This window comes from Micromesistius poutassou (assembly GCF_964030765.1).
Source record: "Micromesistius poutassou genome assembly, chromosome: 15".
In the NCBI taxonomy this organism is placed as follows: Eukaryota; Metazoa; Chordata; class Actinopteri; order Gadiformes; family Gadidae; genus Micromesistius; species Micromesistius poutassou.
This window is the reverse complement of record NC_140285.1, coordinates 10,121,685-10,140,892: the sequence shown is the minus strand read 5'-3', so window position 1 is coordinate 10,140,892 and position 19,208 is coordinate 10,121,685. Positions and strand designations below refer to the sequence as shown.

The following is a 19,208-nucleotide window of genomic DNA, read 5'->3' as shown; positions in this document are numbered from 1 at the left end:
ATTTATAAAAAGGCTAAATTTAGCCAAGTCATTATTGGACAACGTTAGGCCTATTATAAAAAATCGTCTATACACAAGAACAATATAAATATTGTTTTATTTTAGTCAACAGCTTTAAAGATGCTTCAAAGTGTTTGGCTTTTTGAGAAATGGGGGAAATAAACATTGCTCTTAAACAGTGTGCAAACATTTTATTTTGGGCATAAGCTTGCTTTTGATCAAAATCAAATACAAGAATAATAAATAATGCAAACATGAGCTGCATGTCCAAATAGGTATTTTAAGACAACTTATTCTAAAGTGAAGGCAACAAGAATCAACAGATTATGTGCAACAAACACCATTCGCAAAAACAACTATGGATGTGTTTGGTCAGAAAGACAGCATTGATATTTCCAGAAGTTAACTTTACAATGCAATAATTATATTACCAATTGTGTACAAGACAATATTGATTGTAACTACAAGGAATAATGAAAAACAAATGTATTTCAGAATGTAACAAAAAATGTATGTTCTCACATAAAAAAATGATAATCATTTACACGGATCACTATGTATTTCTTATAAAAAATAAAATAAAACATTTAAAGTGAATGAAACCATGCACAGTAGTTTTTCTTAAAACCAACATTTAAATGCATTTAATTTACAACTGCTAATAAGAAACGACCTCCCCCAACTACATAAAAACAAAACTTAATAGTATCGATTTGATCTATCCATAAAATAATTATTAAAGTGGTCCAAAGAAAGTTCTGATTGCGCTCACTAAAAGGTACAGTCCACATTCAAAGCATGTGTAGCATCCAACATTTATTGAATATTTGTATACATTTATTTGATACATTTTAAACTTTGTCTTTTGATTTTACTTCTCTTCTCAACCGATGGTCTATGTTTGATGCCAAACCAAAATTGGATACCTTAACATCCTTTTTTAGTCATTTATTAATTCTGAAACAATGTCTTGGAAAGAACACATGCTAGAAATGTGTTTAGTGTATGTTGGTGATTGAAAATAGTTTGACACGCGTCACATCTTTCATTGTAGCTGCTGTTGGAAATAAAATTCCAATTCCAACCATGGCTCTACCCTTTCTTCCAAATGAACTGCATTGTTGACATATACACAATGGCAAATTGCTGTGTCTGTCAGTGTTATGAGTTTCACTATAATACCCAGGAAAGGAAGTCTTACTGTGGGTTATTGTGACCTAGGACCGTCAAGTAGTGTGTAGAGACAAAGGTTTCCGCTAACATCCCTGGATATTGTTTGGCTGCGGCCATATCAACAAAATATAATTTGACTCTTTGATCATTAGCCTTGATTCGTTTTCTAAAAAAGGAGATGTCCTTGTTTGCTAATTGACTAGCCAGCATTTCACCTCCTTCTGGGCCCCTAGCCCAGGAATAATTAAACTCCCGGCATGAAAACCTTTAAATGTGCATTTTAGCTAAGGTAAAACTATCTTTGTAGCATTTGAATACATCCTCCATCTCCCGAGTAAGGCTAGGTCTAGGGCATGTTCATAGACATGGTGAGAGCGGAAGCATCTGCACTCCTAGGGTCCTTCACCCCAATAATGAGATCATTGGTTCTCCTGGTGCCCTCCACCAGTGACAAGACACCCGTCCTCTTCACCTCATGACCTTTGGCCTGTAGGACCAAGACATCCTCCTCCAGAAACTCGGCTGGATTGAATGAAGATACATAAAATTCAGGATGGAAAGTTTGAATTAAAATAAACAATTCTCTACTGACTGAGAAAACACCAATAATCTGAACATTGGACGTGTTTAGGTTCTACAAACATTCATAAAGTTCATACTCACAGTCCACCAAAAGGGTGTTTGGCTGTAATTGTGGGTGGAGTCTTCCATATGCTAAGCTGTCACTCAAGTTCTTACGGGACGACAGCACATTCATCAGCACCTATGAGATCAGAAGACAGTCGCAGATACCAGGAAATATGTCACAATCAAACGAGCCAATAGTATTGGACTTGGGCATTGATGTATTCAATCCTGTAAGCGAGTGTATAACCTGTGTAATGCTGCTGAGGGCCCTCTCTCCATTGGAGGATCCCAGGGCTACATAGGTGCCACACATCCCCACTGCAGGTCTGACAGCTGTGGGCATCAGAAAGGACATGGGCCTCTTTCCAGGCTCGATGTTGTTGTGCTACAATTACCAGGACAGATGATGTACCGAAACATTACAGATTGCTCAAGGAGTTTGGTTGAGTGAATTGTTTAGGGAAATACGTAAATGTTATCATTACTGGGTTATGCTCTGACGTCTGTGTTTTATTAGGCCAGGAAAAGGCCAGGATCTGGCTATTCAAAAGGATTCCTGAAGAACTAAGTATCCCACTTCCGAATGGCTTGTTCACGGAGCTACACAAAAACAGAATTGAAACATAAAAATGCAAATAGAAACTAATAATAATAGTTGTTCTTTTTTTCCACGGATGGCATAATTTAAACCCCAACCAAAGTAGATAGCTAGAAGCAGCTGAAGCTCATCAGTACCCCATGACGGACACTATGAAGTCATCAGGCCCCATGACCATAACCTGGCTCGCCACTCCTTCTTCCTCCATCGCAAATGAGGGTGTGTAATGACCAGCAGGGAACGCCTGTGTGTCATTGATCATGTCCCGAAGTCGGGCGGCCTGGGTCTTACTGGCAAGAAGAACAAAACATATGAAAATATAAATTAAGTATGTACCTATGAATATTACCGTCAAAACTATGCATGATTAACCAAGCAAACCAAGGAGAACCTACCTCAGCATCTCGGACACTACCTCCAAGACTGAACCGTTGTACATGGGGTCCCCCAGTCCACTTGCAAGAGCCAGTGCTATTTTCACTGACTTGGGGAGGGCCATGAAAAAAAAAATAAAAAAAATAAAAAAAATCACTAAATTATCATTCAAGTACTTGCACTATCCTTCAACAGTACCTTCTCATCACATACACAACAATACATTATTTGGTGTATTGGATCAATCTAATTGCCCTGATTTTACTGAAGAATTTGACATTTGGTCTAATTAAGCATTTTAAAACGGTTTAATTCAAAACAATGATATTCATTCACCCTTTCACTATTTATTGTGAGCCACAACAAGATTTTGACTGGCCTTATCTGGTGACCAAAGTATTTTGTTTTTGCCACATTCATGTGAATACATATAATGTTACCTCTGCTATCCAGTGGTAGGTGCTATTCCTGGGCACCTGGTTCGTAATGTTGTAACCTTCCAGGATGTTGAGAGCTGTGATCAAGGCCACGCCAGCATGTGGGGCTGGGGCCGCCATTACCTGGTGTCCTGCACAACAACAAGACATAAGCATGGTGTTAGATGAGGTCGTACGAGTCCACTGGGAAACGCCTTAAAATAATGAGTCAACGATTTTTATTTACATACGTTATCAGAGCTGGTGTTTACCTTGATAGACGACCTCAGCTGGCTGCCTTAAAGCTGTGCTGTAGGTTGAAAAGTCATTTTCAGACACCACTCCTCCCCTTGCTTGAACCTTTTGAAAATATATCATGGTGCGTGTGAATCAATCGTTGTCTGTTTCTGTTTAGCCACATTCATTAAAAAAAATTGGATGTAGAACCCGAACCCCAGTCAGTAATTGCACAAGGGTCTGGATGCAAAAGGTGTTCCTAAACAACGGTCATAAATAGGAATAGAATCACTGATTTCTATGGGGAGAAAAGCTACAGCACAGACTCACAGCAGCAACCATTTCTTGCGTCAGGTTTCCACTGTAGAATTCAGAGATCCCCTTTGAGGCAATCTCATCCAAGATGGCTGCCAGATCGAGACGTCGGGTGAACAAGCCTGAGAGGGGAGGCTGGCCGTTGGGTAGGAACATCCTCATGAACGCTTCGGACATGCTCTGGTTCTTAACTGCAGCTAAAGCTTCAGCTATGGAGAAAAACAAAATGTCAAAATTTGCCAAACAAAATCTTCCCTTTTGATATCTACATACAAAATAAGAACTGTAATACACCTTTTCCACATAAAGTTTAGGTGGGGCCATTAGAAGAGAAATAGCAAACAATATAGCAAACAATAACGTTCACTGGTTAGTACAAAGTGACTACACACCCAAATCATGACTAACGTTGAAGCCATTTCTGGCCACGTCTGCTGCCAATGTCACCACATCCTTCCATGCCAATCTGAAATTGCAAAGGTCATTCAAGTTTCACTGGGTTAACAATACTTAAATCAATGGCCTGTCATCAATCAATGACACAATCTAACATGAAATAAGACTTATCCTCTTTAATGCGGCAAACAAGCAAGAAAGTGTGATTTGCTCACTGCCTTGACAGCTGATGCATTAGATCTGGCTGAATAATTGCATAGTATTAATGTAATTACACACTGACACTACAGGGAGAGGTTTACATTGCATGTTCACCAGAGCATAGCTTCTAATTACAGAGTGCCTACAACTGAGAGATACCCTCAACCGTGTGTTGTATCTTACACCATTATCTAGCATGAGCCAATTTCTAGCACAACATGGTAATCTAAAACTAAGAAGCACAAATGTGCCAAAACAATGAAGGTTTAACCTTTTGGGACGCAAGGACAGGAAAAACCAGAAATGGATTGTCCCGTAAACAGGAACAAAACACACACTACAGGACTCTTTCTTCCCTAAGTGAGTTTCAGTACCTGCCATAGAGCTGGTGAGCCTCGTGCATCCCACTGAGCATGCCCGGTACGCCCACAAGCAGGCCGGGCTATAGGAACAGCAACAGGAAAACAGTCACTGACTAGGGTTGTATACAGTTCAGTTCGTCATTTAATATCTCACTGGGGCATGATAAATATCAAATACATTACTCAATAATGTGTACATGTAATTGTATTTGTACAGTGACTGTGGCGCCTTCCCCCCTGTGAGCTCCATAAGCAGCTGCAGAGGATTTAATAAACACTCAACCTTAGTGATCAACTGCTGCTAGACGAGCCACTCAAATGACTTCATACCAAGCCCTGTGGACAGGCTAAACAGGATATCTCACCCGACGAATCCGGCCAGACTGTCAGCAATTTTACTTGCTCAACCGGCAAACCGCCATATTTTCAATATGGCTGCGACCCTCTGGCATTCGTGAGTGTGGCAGTAATGTCAAGGCACTTGTCAAATCTCAAGCAAGATCCATTTAGGGCATCTGCTAATTCCATGCAACTATCCAAACAACATATGGATTGGTTTGATTATTCTGTCTTTATACTGTAATTTGGACCTCTTCATTTGCAGTTTGACCTCTTTCCTCAAATTTGCCCTCTCTTTATCCGATCCATGAAGAAGCCATTTATTTTGTTGTAAATTGCAATCTCTCACTATATGTTGGGACCAGACATATACTGGACATCTCATCAGCCATTGTTAAGGTATTTAAAAAGGCTCATTGAAAATAAAATCAACCATGAATGATCCAACTAAGCTTATGAACTTGTAAAGCATATTTATCATCATGACATTTACCTATGCCAAATACAAAAAATATGTTAATGTCCTCTACAGCCCAACTTGTGTGAAGGCTATGAAGGCAGGCATATTATTTCACTTCCCCCCACCATACAATGTTTGCAAGGAGCTACTGCACAGCTAGCTAGCAACCCTATGGGTGTTGACAACTGTGCATAATCCAAAGAAATCCTCAAGGATCAATTTACATTCCTCCTCCCTCTTTCCCCATAACAAAATCCTGTTTTACTTGTTATACTTACAATGAAGCAAGTAAGACATGTCCTTTCCCATGCTCTATGATAATGTGGTTAGATGCAAGAGTAAAACAGGAACACAGTAGCCTACCTTTAACTTGAAGTCTGCCTCCAGCATTTCCTCACTGAGCAACGACGGTGCAGTCTCTCGGAAGTCAATCACCTGCGTCTTGTTGTTCCGGATGTCGTGGACCAGCATCACCCCGCCGCTGCACGGCACGTTCACACAGAAACGTGTTAAACTGCTGTTGCATTGTGCCGTTGTCGGTCAAAAGAATACAATCGGTGGAACTCACCCGCCGATCCCAGATGTGTGCGGATGGACGACGCCGAGACACAGGGCGGCAGCGATGGCCGCGTCCACACTGGATCCCTGCCTGGCCAGGACGTCAAAGCCCAGGGACGTGCACTGGGACACATCAGTCACCACTGCCCCCTGGTTATAGATCTACAAATAGCAGGAGAGGACGTTGGGGAGGGGGGGAGGGGAAAAGATGTTTAAAGGAATACTGGTAGTTAACTGTGAGTGTGTGTGTCAAATGATACGATTCAAGGCAAAATAAAACATTCAAGGCAAAATGAGAGAACGTGTTCAATGACGGGACAGAAAAAGCGACAGAAAGATAGCGAGATGGGTGCACACCTGTGGGTCTCCGAAGTATATCTGCATGATGAGAGCCATGGTGACCCCTGTAGCGAAGGTGAGACACGCAGTGATGATGACCGTCAGTCCATCCCGCTGGCAGGCACAGCCTTCTGCTAAGGGGTCCACGGTGGTCTCCTGAAGGGGCGAGATGTCATGACTGGCCAGGTCCGAGGCCGACGACGGGAGACGCTGTAGACGTGCAGACTTCAAAAACCCATCTGGGTCTGTGGAAAATTGTGTTTGAACAAATCAAAAGATCACCATGAAGTAGATCATTGCAATGCAAATGGAACTATTGTCATAGTCGGGAATGCAGACAAAAATAGTATGGCCGGGAATGCTCTGACCTGTATCTTGGTCGCTGAGGCAGTCATCATCTTTGCGAGATCTGAGCGTGTTTTCTCCAGAGAGCACCTCGTCCTCTGGCAGCCGAGGGAAGCTTGTGATGCTCATGTAGTCGACCGGTGAATACGCACTGCCTAAAGTTGTCTCCTGATTTGCGTCTTTATCTGCTATAGGTCCACTTGGATACCCTGCATTTTCGACTGCCGGATTGTACATGACTAGTTTGAGACAAATACAAATATGCAACTGCTATGAGAAGATGGAATGTTATTACAGGATTATGATTCTGCCAGGGGAGAATGGTATAGGCCACCGCTCTTGATCAGACACTGCTGAATCCAGACACTAAATGTTTCATCGGATGATGATGATGATGATGATGATGATGCATATTGTTTGGAAGATCCATGTGCAACATCTGTGGAGGTCGAAAACAGAACATTTTGCAGAGGCAACAGACTCTTTAAAGCCACTTCTTGCCCGCATGTTTGTTTGTCATGACAGTCAGCCACGCCGATCTGCTGTTGAAACACGACAGCAAATAGACAGCAAAAAGGCATAGCGACAAATGAAACATTTAAATGGGAATGTACGCCATTCCCTTTCAACAAATGAACAGTTGACATCATTTTTTCGAGGTAGTGCGCATTTGATACTTTTTTAAAGACGACACTCGGTAATGCACAACTATTACATAATTTACCACTTGAAACACAAGTCGAACCACGCGATGATGTACACTGTCCATTCATCAGACGCTCTTACCGTCTCGAAAAGCAAGCCTCCTCCGACAGCGCGAAAGCAGCCTTTATTGGTAAAGCAGGTGAATTCAGGAGAATTTGTCTCGCAAATCACAAGCTATCGGATCCATGACGTCAGGACGGAAACGTCACCGCCTTAAAGACGCACTGACATGATGTCGAGGCGTGGAAACCTACAGTACAGGCCAATCACGCTCTGGAGGTGTTAGAGGTACAGAGACTCAATGTATTGTTACAGGTAGGCTATTGAGAATGAGGAGTCACGTGATTTTTGGGGAGGGGAGGGGAGGGGTTTGAGCCCGTCCGCCATGATGGCATTCACGGCTATCGGTTGCCAGGGGCAACGTTGTCAGAGCGGCATAGAGACAGATGAGGAAATACTTACTTACTTTTATTGCCCCCTAAGGGCGATTTGGTTTGCAGCAAGACATCAATAGACAACATAGGACAGAAAGTACAACATGACAGACCACTGGGGGCACCCAATGGGTGAAGAAAACATACATGCAGATACTGTAGTGCAGTGTGTATACAGGCATGCTGATAAGCATCCCTGCATGACATCCATGTAAATCCATGTAAATAAGAATAATAATAATAATAAATACTATGTATCAAATAAATAAAAAATTAAAACAGGAAACACTTTCTGCTCTCCATGGAGTACCTTCATACAGCAGAAAATCATACCTCACACTGTGCACCAAAAACACCATGATGTCAGCCCAGAGCTCCAAAATATGAGTTCAGTAGAGAAATGGCACTGGGAACAAATGAGTGTCTATAGGTTTTAACAGCAGGGAATCTGAAACGTGACTTAGAAGGTAACAACTGAAACTCAGGATGAAGAGGATGACCATTTGCTGATAAAATAGATTCTGCTTTTTTTTGGACAAATCTACTGTACAGGTCTGTACGCGACGCAGGAGACATTACGAGATAGAAATAAAGAAATAAATAGAATAAAAAAAAGAATAAGGCAAAGGAAAAGGGTCCTAGTGAAAATGCAGAGAACACAAGAAGACATTAGAAACCATTATAGTAGACTCAATGTATTGTTACAGGTATGTGTAATAGGAGGTGTTACAGTAGGTCATACAGTAGGCCATATAAAGAAATGTTGGCACCATTAGAAGAATACGGGATCTATTATCAAGAAAAATCGTACTCAATCTACCATTAGAACCATGTCTTAATGGTCTGTTTGTATTTAATTCCTCTCAAAATTTAAGCTTTCTTCTTCAGGAAAACTCTCAAATTAGCGTTGTTCAGGCCAAATATTTGTTTAGTATGTAGGCTATGTGTTTATTTTCTGCAACAGAGTGTCAAGAAACGGGAAGTTGATTGACAGGGTTTTAGAATCGGTTGGGTTGTTGATAGTCAAAGTCCAAGTTTATTTATTAGGGGTGTAACGATACACAAAAGTCACGATTCGGTACATACGTCGTTTTTAAGTCACGGTTCGGTATGTTTTTCGGTACAGCAGTTTTTATTATTTTATTTTTATTGAACAATTTGATTTTGATTTGATTTATTAAATTGTATCAAACAAATGCCTTTAAATGATACACCAAATACAATTGAGGATAAAAACACAATTAAGTCCAGGACTTATTTCCATTGTGGTCCTCATCACAAAACATCAGCACAAGACAAGACACTCACAGAGTGTGTGATAATCAATAAAAACTTAAAAAATAATAATACATACAATACTTTTTTTTTTTTGGTACGTACCAAAATGAAACGAGCATCAAAACAACCTATACCGAAAATTTTCGGTACGAATACGCGTATCGTTACACCCCTATTATTTATCCACCAAACGGGGTGCTCCTGTACAGCATAAGATTGCTGTGCAGTCCCAGAAGGTACTCACTGAATTCCTTTCAAGCAGAGGTTCAAGGAAGGAAAGTGGGTGAATGGATGGTGGGTGGAGCAAGGCCGTTTCTGAACTTATGGGGGCTTGCCAAGTTTTCAGAAAATGAGTGGAATTTGAGGGGCAAATTTCTTGTGAATTTCAATGACCACCAGGTCTGGGACTTTTTGACCCAGGCCCGATCTAAACAGGCTGCCTAATAGCTAGAATCTACACTGGATAGATGGATGGATGGATAGACAGAAAGATGGACAGATTCAACAAAAATAAAGCGACACAATTCAGATTTGAGCTTGAGTATTTATTGTTGTTTTGTTTTTGTTAAATTTTCTTTAGTTTCTCTTTTTTTTTGGTGGGTACCTGTATTTTCTAAATGGATGCTTGAAAACCCCATCCGTTGGTTTTGCATAGGTCTCGTCTGTCAATGGACGACTGTCCTTTGGGGTCAAGGGAAGTTCAGTGCATCACAAAAACCATGCAGAAATAGTGAAAGGCACAATCACCATAGATATCAGATACACCAATTTTATAGGTCTATTTATCGCTTTTTTATTGGGGAGATGTGTACTCTTTTAGATGTGACATGGGTGTAGACCCCAACATGTTTTGAAGCTGCCGTCATTTCAGGGCACAACATACATATATAAAACTCCCCAGACATTCAACCCTTTTATTTTTCAAAACATCTTACAATGTGAACAACTCTTCTAATAACTATATTGTAAACTACAAGCTTACTCCATTGTATGTTTTTTAATTTGATTTATTTTGTTGCGGATACTTATGTTTGAATATGATCTACCTCTGACCTTCTCTTCCTCTCTTTACACACACATCTCTCCCACCTCATTGGTTCAACCCACTTGTGACCCCACGCTTTCTTCCCCGTAGTATTGGATGACAGAACCTAGCCTTTCACTAAACAAACACCACACTGCACACAACGCCCTTTTTTAACATTACATTGGTGAGGAAGGGGGAAAAGAAAGGGAAAAGAAATGAATAAAACAGAACATAGTAGGATCTCTCTGATGATAAAAAGCACCCACGCCCACTTGTGATCTCTCCTCGTCTTTGCCTTTGATTTTTTCATTCTTTCTGTGTGACAGCTTTCTGTTCATACACCCCAGGCACAACTAGTTAACCTCCGAGGCACAATCAGGATAGAAACCCTCTCAGGGATTAAGGCAGCCTCAAAAATAATAATGGAGATCTTTGAGGGTGTGGGCGTGTACATCAGTGTTAAACCCACTGAGCCACTGGACTGTTGAGACACATGACACATTCATAAACTACAGGAAAGAAATATATATAATATTAATAATTATATTGTAAATTATTCTGAATAAAACCATTTAAAGGAAAATTGGCATTATTTTAAAGTTTGTGGATTGTGATGACGAGGTAAAATAAAATATATCTGTCTCAAAAGAACTGGAAAGGGCCGGTCATTTCCAAAACTAGCTGAAGGAATCCTCGAAACTCAATCAATATGTCAACGAATCCTCTACCATCGCTTCCACAACAGCAGGAGCCCTATTGTAGTTTTGTCTGTCATCCACTAGGGGGCAGTGGTTGCTTATGGCACAAATACTGTGAACCTAGCCATGTTCCCGAAGCTCAATGCAGGACTTGAAAGTGGAGTGAAACCCACTTTTGGCCATGGAAATAGATAGTAGAGGTGAGGCAGAGAGTGGATTCCCATCAGTCATGTTGGAAACCCCTATGTGGACTGAAATCATGACAGGCTTGACATATAGGAGCATAACAGGTTATTTACAGAGACAAATAAAATACCTTTGTCCATATATAATCTTTTTTTGTTAGTTTTTTAGACTTAGCATGTCATGAAACATTCTCTCTTACAGACAGTTTAATTAAAAGAAAAAAAACTGAAAATAAATCAACAAGCACACTGCACACAACTATAAATTTGACTCACAAAATGTATAACAGTGCAAACTTACATCCATGTCTCAAATAATTTACATTGGTATATATTCATATACACTTCAGCACCATCGTTTACTATTGTTGTTTGAATATATATCAGTTAGCTAGGTCTTAAGGTGGACACTGTTACGGCTAAATGTGCTGTAAGAGAGAGAAAGGAGCCAAAAAGGTGTGCGTTTGTGAAAGAGAAATGGAGAGATAGAAAACAAGAGAAAGAGAGAAAGAGAGAGTGAAAGAATAGAGAGGCCAAAAGTGCAAAAGAAAAAATAGAGAGAGAGCCTGTCACAAATGAAGGACAGCCTGATCATATGTTATTTCTGTGTGTGTGTGTGTGTGTGTGTGTGTGTGTGTGTGTGTGTGTGTGTGTGTGTGTGTGTGTGTGTGTGTGTGTGTGTGTTAGGGACGGATAATCTCATGTTTCTTCTCATCGTCGTTATTCTAAGCATTGTGTTACTCTGCAGTGGTAAGAGGTGCAGTTAGTAAATCTTAGCCGTTTCTTTTGGTGTTGTCATGGATGTCACACTATTCACAACACATGCGCACCACTGGGATGACATGTGCTGGGCTTTTAAAAAAAAATGTATTGTATTTCTCTCTGGAAGCACCTTCCTCATAGATGTATTATTTTTCAGTTCATTCGGTTAAAATAACGTGAATTAAAAGTGTACTTTCTGTGTTTCTCAGGGGGAAAGAATATGTTACGTTTTGAATATCATTGGACATCCGACGGAGGAAGAATGATGTCTGAATAAAAGATGATGAACAGAAAACAATATTACAAAACTGCCTTCCATACCACTCTGGACCTCCTCTTCCCTGCCCTACACTGTAGCCCCCTGGCATGCCACAAGCCTTACATTTGGTCGTAGCTTTTGTCAAGTATATCTTATACGTCTCTTACATCATGCTAGTTATTATGTTTTAGAACCACCTTATTAATGTGCTGGTTGTTATTGTTATTAATCCTATGCCACTTGCTGGTTCCTATAGTGAGATCACACTGACTCAGTAAAAAGTTTGTTAACTCATAGGCTGCACAGAGAGCCACAATACACTTACTTTATCTACCTTATCTAACCACACACCCCTCTTTCAGTATCAACTAACTATCAACCAACTTATTGTGTTTTTGTTCATCCTCTTCCCATCCTCTACTTTGCTTATATCTTTCAAACAGCGATAAGAGGGGAAATGCCAACGGTTGTTTCAGATTAGGAATTTGACTACCTCTTTTTCATCTCAGCTTCTCTTTTTCTAATAGGACTTGATATACTATCATGATCATCAAGAGGCAAGTCCAACACAAGAGAAGCACATTTCTGGCAATTTCCTCCTCACTTGCTGCATAGTGGTACATCCTTCTTACTTCCTTCTCACAAACAAAAAGAGAATGAGGTTTTGGTACAAACCCATTAGAACTCAACATAACATTACATTATTCGATCTTATGTATTTTACTTTTTACTTAACAAAATTAATTCTGATTAACAGAGAAAGTACACCCTTAGTTGTTTTTTTTAAATAATTATAACTACTACAACCAATTCTATACAATATGTCTGGGATCAAATAAAATAAAAATGATTAAAATTAATATAGTCCTATTTTGTGAAAGTCTGGGGCCATTCATATTTATATTTGTTGTTTTGTATAGGTGAAACGTGTTGATGTCCCATCTTCTGTGTGCGAATGACCTTGTACAGCATGTATGCGTATCCTAAGTGTGACTATGATCTAGAAATGCCTTCAGAGTAAACGGCCCTCCCCGGCGAGGACTAGTGGCAGACGCTGCGGTTTCCGGGCTGGTGTAGGAAGGTGTTTCTGGCGTGTGCGGCATGGCGAGGAACCTGCTCCCTGACGCGGTTCTGCCGCTGGATGCGGTTGCGACCCAGGTGGCGCCTCTCGATGCGTGCCTTGCCGCGCTGGACCCGTGCCACCTGGGTGACCTTGGCCAGGGCTCCGGCCTGGGCGGCGGCTCCACGGCTCGCCCTGGTGGGCATGGCGGGAGCGGCGGGCTGGTCGGCTACCCGGCTGCAGTAGGGGGAGGAGGGAAGGGGGGGGGGGGGGGGGGGGGGGTGGGGGGTTAATGCGCTGATCAAAGAGACGCCATGATTGTGTGTTTCAAGGCGGTTCGAGCTCCTACCTCATGCTGCCTGCCAGGCTCACACTCTCCTCGCCCACCACGGAAAGGTTGCCGTTGGAGACCATGGAGAGGTTGCTGGGGGAGACGTAGACGGACATGCTGGGGTGTTCGATGAGCAGGTCCTCCATGGGGCTGGCCTCCGCGGTGGCGCCCTCTGCAGTGAAACAGGGGGGAGGGGTGACAAACCAACTCTCATCCATGCAGCCTCTTTCCGAGCCTGCGCTACTGCTACCACCCCCACCGCCGCCACATTCACGCCCGGAACCGGGGGAGGCGGACAGCGCCGACCCTGCGGCCCGTCTGGACAGGGTCCCGGGCGTCGAGGCCCCCGAGACCCAGGGGCGGGACTTGGCACACGGGCCTAGCGGTGTGACGAGCTCTTGCGCCCGGCCCCTGTGTGTCCTGCGACGCTTGAGAGGTGGGCGGGGCCACTCGGTCTTTGCGAGTGTCGTTTGCATGTTGTCCTGACTGTTCGGTTGTACGTTGCCCGGACATGATTGTACCACCCGCTCACCCTCAAGCGGGATTGTGCAATCAGCTTCCACTGAGAGCACGACGAGTGTCAGATCAGGGATGGTTTGACCAATCGGGGATGGTGTTTAGGGGAGGGCGGGCGTATTGCATAATTTGATGCATAAGGTTTGAGAAAGCCATGCGGGGCATGAGGGGACAATTTTAAAGTGGGGCACGTTCGCACGCACACACACACACACACACACACACACACACAAACCAGTGTGGGGAATGTGAGGTTGTATGAATAAAAATTGGTAGGGGGAGGATTGGGTAAGGACACAACACAGAACATATACGTAAGAATCATATCATTAGTGTACATATGTGTACCCTCTAAGCTCCTCCTTGTTATGTCCGTGACATAATGTTTGTCTTGAGAGGTATGTTTAAACTGCAAAGATCCTTAAAATGGCTTTTTACTCAAAAGGGACCTAAAACATTATTTGCACATTTATGCAAATATATTTATATATTACCTTTGTCATGATTGTGATCATAAACAAAGAGGGGAGAGGTGGATATTCACAGACAATCACATCCATTTCCATCACCAGAGAGAGACAACACTGACCCAATGGTAGCAATAGTGTGAGTTAGCACTCCTCCAAATTAAAATCTGTTATTCACCCCTTTCCGTCACTCCATCAATAGCTTTTTTTAAACGTGTGGTGGCTTTGACCTTTGCTTTCAAAGGACCCCTCCAGCCTTGTGGTGGTGGGTGGATGCTGGCTGAATTGAAAGGGCTTGGGTGGTGGGAGGGGGGACTCACCAGGCAAGTTGACCATCATCCAGCCCTCCTCGTCGGCCTCCGTCACACAGGGGTTCTCCCCCTTTAGCTCAGCGGCCACCTCCTCCACCTCTCCAAAGAACAGACTGCTCAGGCGCTGAAACATGGCTGCTGCTCTCCCTGCTGTCCGATGGACCCGGGCCTTCTGACGTCTCTTGGGTTTTGATCCGCTAAACAAAGCTGTAGCTGCCTTCTTGCTTATTTTTTTTTGGTCTTATTTATTGACCGCTTTTGTTGCTTGTTACTTGTGGTTGATATATTTATTTAATTTGTTTCCTAAGCTTGCTCCTCTGTTGGATCCCTGTGCTTGGTGGACAGGAGTGTGCAGGCTTCCGTAGTGCAAATGTAAGGTTTCACTTGGTTTTGAAGCAAAGGCCTGAAGAAAGAGGAGGGGACGAGGAAGATTGTTATTATGGAGAAGAGATGTTTGTCTATTCCTTCGCTCAGCTGTCTATTCGCTGAAATATAATGGCCCCATGCTAAACGCAATACAACAACAAATGCCGAATCAAACAGAAGACACATTTACCTTCATTGAAAGAACATTGGATGGAAAATAATAATAATAATAATAATAATAATATTTAGAAAACTGTCCATCCCTTCTTGAATTTTGACAATCATTGTGTCTTAAGACAAAGTAAAGTAGCATAAAAGTGTGTATCGGCCCACAAAAATTAGCTCTTGTTGTCATTGAGACCAATCAAAAGTGAAGGGAAGTCGAGTTACGGTGAAAACCATATAAGAAAGGCCCATAGGCAGAAATAAATGAGGCAAAAGACCTGGCCTAGATCCCAACATGATGATGTAATGGCACACAGCTGGTGGAACTGTTTCGGGTTACACATAACATAGAGGTCAAGACAAAACTGTCTCAACAGTCCTGGGCTGTACAGGCCCATAAATACAGCCTGTCTGTCAGAAAAGGGTATGTGAAATTCTGTTTGGTGGAGTGGTTTGGGGAGTTGGAAAGAAGAGATGTACATGGACGCTTGTCTGAAAAGTGAGACTTCCTGCCATTATTTGACTGGTTGCCATGGTGACACTGACAACAGGGCAAGTCTCTTCAGGAGCAGTGTCAACTATGCCGCAAGCAATTCCGCCCTCTGGAAGTTGATTAGTTCCTAAGGCATAGAGCATAGTTTCCCAAGAATAAAATAATGCATTGTTACAGGGGTTTCTTCTGCTAAAGTATTTATTTTAAGTTATTGTTAAGTTATCTTGCAAAAGGTAATGTGACCATGTTGGAAGGTAGTCAAGTCTAAACTGTTAGGTAGAAACTATACAGAACAGTGTATGAAGAGAAGCAGTAGTGCAATTCAATTCCATTTTTCTCTTATTCCGAGAGAATACTCAGGTCGTTTGATTGTCGTAGGATCAATTACGGATGAATTTCTGAAAATATGAGCGAACTATGCATTAAAATAATCGAAACAACGTTTCTTATTTCCCTGCTCCTTAGCCCTCTAGAATCCTATTGAACTCCAGTTCTGTTCAGAGGATCCCCGCCTGCCCCTTTAAGGCTGGGAGGAGCATGAGTGCGCAGGAAGGGAGGGGGGCTGAAAAATAAAAACAAGACTTCAGTGACGACACAAATCCACGTCACTGAAGCTGCAAGATAGGCTCTGCCTCATATACAGTATAATGGTCAGCCCACCGAGCGGCAAGAGAAAAAGGGAAAAAGCAAGAGGAAAAAAAGATACGAATTTATGCTTGATGGCGAAAGTACAGACCCCTACTACCCGTCGTTGTCTCTGTTGAATAATACCGAATAATACGATTGATGCATTTGTCTATGTACAGTGAAATCACTTGACATTTGTCTTGGAAATAACACTGCTCCCGACAGCCAATGTTGACGTTTTTATATGTAAAGAAATTCTAGAGACTTCTTTGGGGGGGGGGGGGGGGGGGGGGAATCTGGCCTGTATTCAAGTCTTTAGGCTATTAAGGTTAACCATGAATTATCTCTGTAAGCTTTCAGCTAAGGGTCAAAGCAATGACAGTTTGGCTCAGCTGCAGAGCAATCACGGAATACATAGATAATGCCATGGGGATTTGAATTTCATAGCCATAACGTAATCGCTCGATTGTGAAATTAGAGCATATTATGAGTGATACAGCAACACTCGTCAAAGACCTGTTTGAACAATATAAATATTCAGTGCGATCCCAATAGAAGGATTGGTCGGCTGTTATCTTTTGAGAGCCTGGAATATAGATCACTGAAGCATCTCAGATACATCATTGCTTTGAGACGACAGCTTTCGAATCTCTTGATCCACATAGCCTACACGACGCAACCATGAACACATCAGCGACTGTCGACTGTCAACAACTGTCGACAGGCATACTCAGCTGATGTTGTGTCGTCTATGTATGCGTTTTGTGTTATGCTTGTGGGCCACATCGGATATATTTTTAGGCCCGAGAAGGGTGCACAAACAGTTGTAGTTTGACACCACTTTAGCTCTCAACCTGACTATAATCATGCAACACCAAACGTAATCGAGCAAAAAGGAAAAGGAACATCTTACCTGCCTTTGTAATATATTTCAAGTTGTAAACGTGATCTCACACACAAAGTAGAAACGACAAAAATTCGTAAAGCATAGCTTTAGGTAGCCTTTAAGTGAGGTAGTTAAAACACTATAATAAAAAAATAAAAGGCTTTCTTCTCAGAAGAAGGACTTCATGTAATATTTTACACCGACGTTTCTCTTCAGATCAAAACATCTGCAGCTTTCCTATGTTTCGTTTATTCCCTGCAGATCGTCGTTCTGTTCTGTTTACTGCCGCCTCCAGCTGATCCTCGGATCAGAATGTAGAACGTACAAAACAGCTGATTGTGAGATCACAATACACTCTGAAACGCCCATTTCCCCGCCCCCTTCACGGTTCGACCTATCAGAATATTACACAAGATGCAAACCGGGCCTCCTTATGGCAACCGAGTGGGGGTTGGGAGGAATGAGCTGTCACCCTGCACCCAGATTGAAGCTCGGACTTTTCCCACAAACGGATCTCCAGGGTCTAAAAACTGATGTTTATGGTATAGACTGAGAGAGGGTAAACGGATGTGCGGGGGGATGTCGTTGAACCAGAGAATATAAGGGTTGGGTTTTTTGTTGATAATTTAATTCATGGAGTAATTGTTAAGTTAGTTTGCAACAGGATCGTTACATTTATTGCATTCTTTGTCAAAATCGTGAACTGAATTGATCCAGTTCAACACATAACCACCACAGCTTCGGATATTAGGCTTACATAAAGGCAACTACTAAATTGTACATTTCCATTTAAGCCTACTTCAATTGGTTCAATCCGTTGATAACATAATTGTTATGCATAGTTAAATCAATGGAACAATATATTGCTTCTACGCGGTAGTTTATTGCATAGGCTACTTGGGAAACATTAAATAGTTTGAGCAAGCATGGGGCTTTATTTGATTGCTAGGTGATGATGGATAGTTCCTCCTATGTAAATGATATACCGTTGACTGTTTGTTATTAACCATGGCAGCTTCCTTGACAAACATAATAGCGCCTCAGTAGTGCAATCGTCGGATTGTAGCTTTGAATTTAATTTTGTAAATAATAACTTTCCCCTCCCCCTCGCCGTCTTCCATTTTCTACTCCACATCTGCTGGGCCCACCGAGTGTCGGTCAAAGCAGGCCAGCCAATGAGAAACGCTTTATCTTCTGAATGCAGCACTTGAGGAGCCAATGAGGGTAGGAGATAGAAAAGCCTCTGGCGTGTTCATTATTCAGTGCAGGCTGTCCCACAAATAATCCGTCGCTACCAGTATCCCATTATTTAAAGACACAGTTAACTGGTGAATCATGAGGATGGGAGGTCCGTTGCGGCGCAGAGAGAATGTGTGTATGGTTTGGTTTGTGTGTTTGTTGGGACGTGGACGGAAAGGGGGGTGGGCGAGGGGGATTATTATGTGCGTTATTATTAACTATGCAAGAGTGGTCAATGTCATAAGCACCAATAGCAACGCATTTATTTCCAAAGATAAATATATCTTTGGAAACACACATACACAGACAGACTACTTACTCAGCATATTTTACTGCTTGTTTTTATCACACTTGTGACCTCACCAGAGCGAAAGAGATAAGGGTGAGAGAGAGTGGGAGTCAGAGAAAGTGGGAGTCTCTCTCTCTCTCTCTCTCTCTCTCTCTCTCTCTCTCTCGCTCTATATATATATATATATAGATCTCTCTCTCTCTCTCTCTCTCTCTCTCTCTCTCTCTCTCACTCTATATATATATATATAGATATCTCTCTCTCTCTCTCTCTCTCTCTCTCTCTCTCTCTCTCTCTCTCTCTCTCTATATATATATATATATATATATATATATATATATATATATATATATATATATATATATATAT

General features: G+C 42.0%; 2 protein-coding genes across 5 annotated transcripts; both read right to left on the bottom strand.

Annotated features, from left to right (window-relative positions):
* Positions 1 to 324: 324 nt before the first annotated feature.
* ggt7 (gamma-glutamyltransferase 7) lies at positions 325 to 7,716 on the bottom strand. 2 transcript variants are annotated; one of them, XM_084480101.1, is made up of 16 exons: positions 7,528 to 7,716; positions 6,765 to 7,180; positions 6,415 to 6,641; positions 6,068 to 6,219; positions 5,863 to 5,980; positions 4,713 to 4,780; positions 4,134 to 4,207; positions 3,757 to 3,950; positions 3,462 to 3,549; positions 3,214 to 3,341; positions 2,794 to 2,882; positions 2,536 to 2,688; positions 2,286 to 2,400; positions 2,048 to 2,185; positions 1,837 to 1,936; positions 325 to 1,695 (listed from the first exon to the last, which is right to left on the bottom strand). In XM_084480101.1, exons 2-16 carry the CDS (start codon positions 6,976 to 6,978, stop codon positions 1,520 to 1,522), a joined length of 2,034 nt encoding a protein of 677 aa, XP_084336227.1. In that variant the 5' UTR covers positions 6,979 to 7,180; positions 7,528 to 7,716; the 3' UTR covers positions 325 to 1,519. The 2 variants fall into 2 exon arrangements, with proteins under 2 accessions (XP_084336227.1, XP_084336228.1); XM_084480102.1 differs by having other exon boundaries at positions 6,765 to 6,980.
* A 1,966-nt stretch (positions 7,717 to 9,682) lies between these two features.
* tp53inp2b (tumor protein p53 inducible nuclear protein 2b) lies at positions 9,683 to 17,605 on the bottom strand. 3 transcript variants are annotated; one of them, XM_084480362.1, is made up of 4 exons: positions 17,339 to 17,605; positions 14,784 to 15,177; positions 13,499 to 14,042; positions 9,683 to 13,386 (listed from the first exon to the last, which is right to left on the bottom strand). In XM_084480362.1, exons 2-4 carry the CDS (start codon positions 14,905 to 14,907, stop codon positions 13,131 to 13,133), a joined length of 924 nt encoding a protein of 307 aa, XP_084336488.1. In that variant the 5' UTR covers positions 14,908 to 15,177; positions 17,339 to 17,605; the 3' UTR covers positions 9,683 to 13,130. The 3 variants fall into 3 exon arrangements, with proteins under 3 accessions (XP_084336488.1, XP_084336490.1, XP_084336489.1); XM_084480364.1 differs by having other exon boundaries at positions 13,499 to 13,652; XM_084480363.1 differs by having other exon boundaries at positions 17,343 to 17,605.
* Positions 17,606 to 19,208: the final 1,603 nt, after the last annotated feature.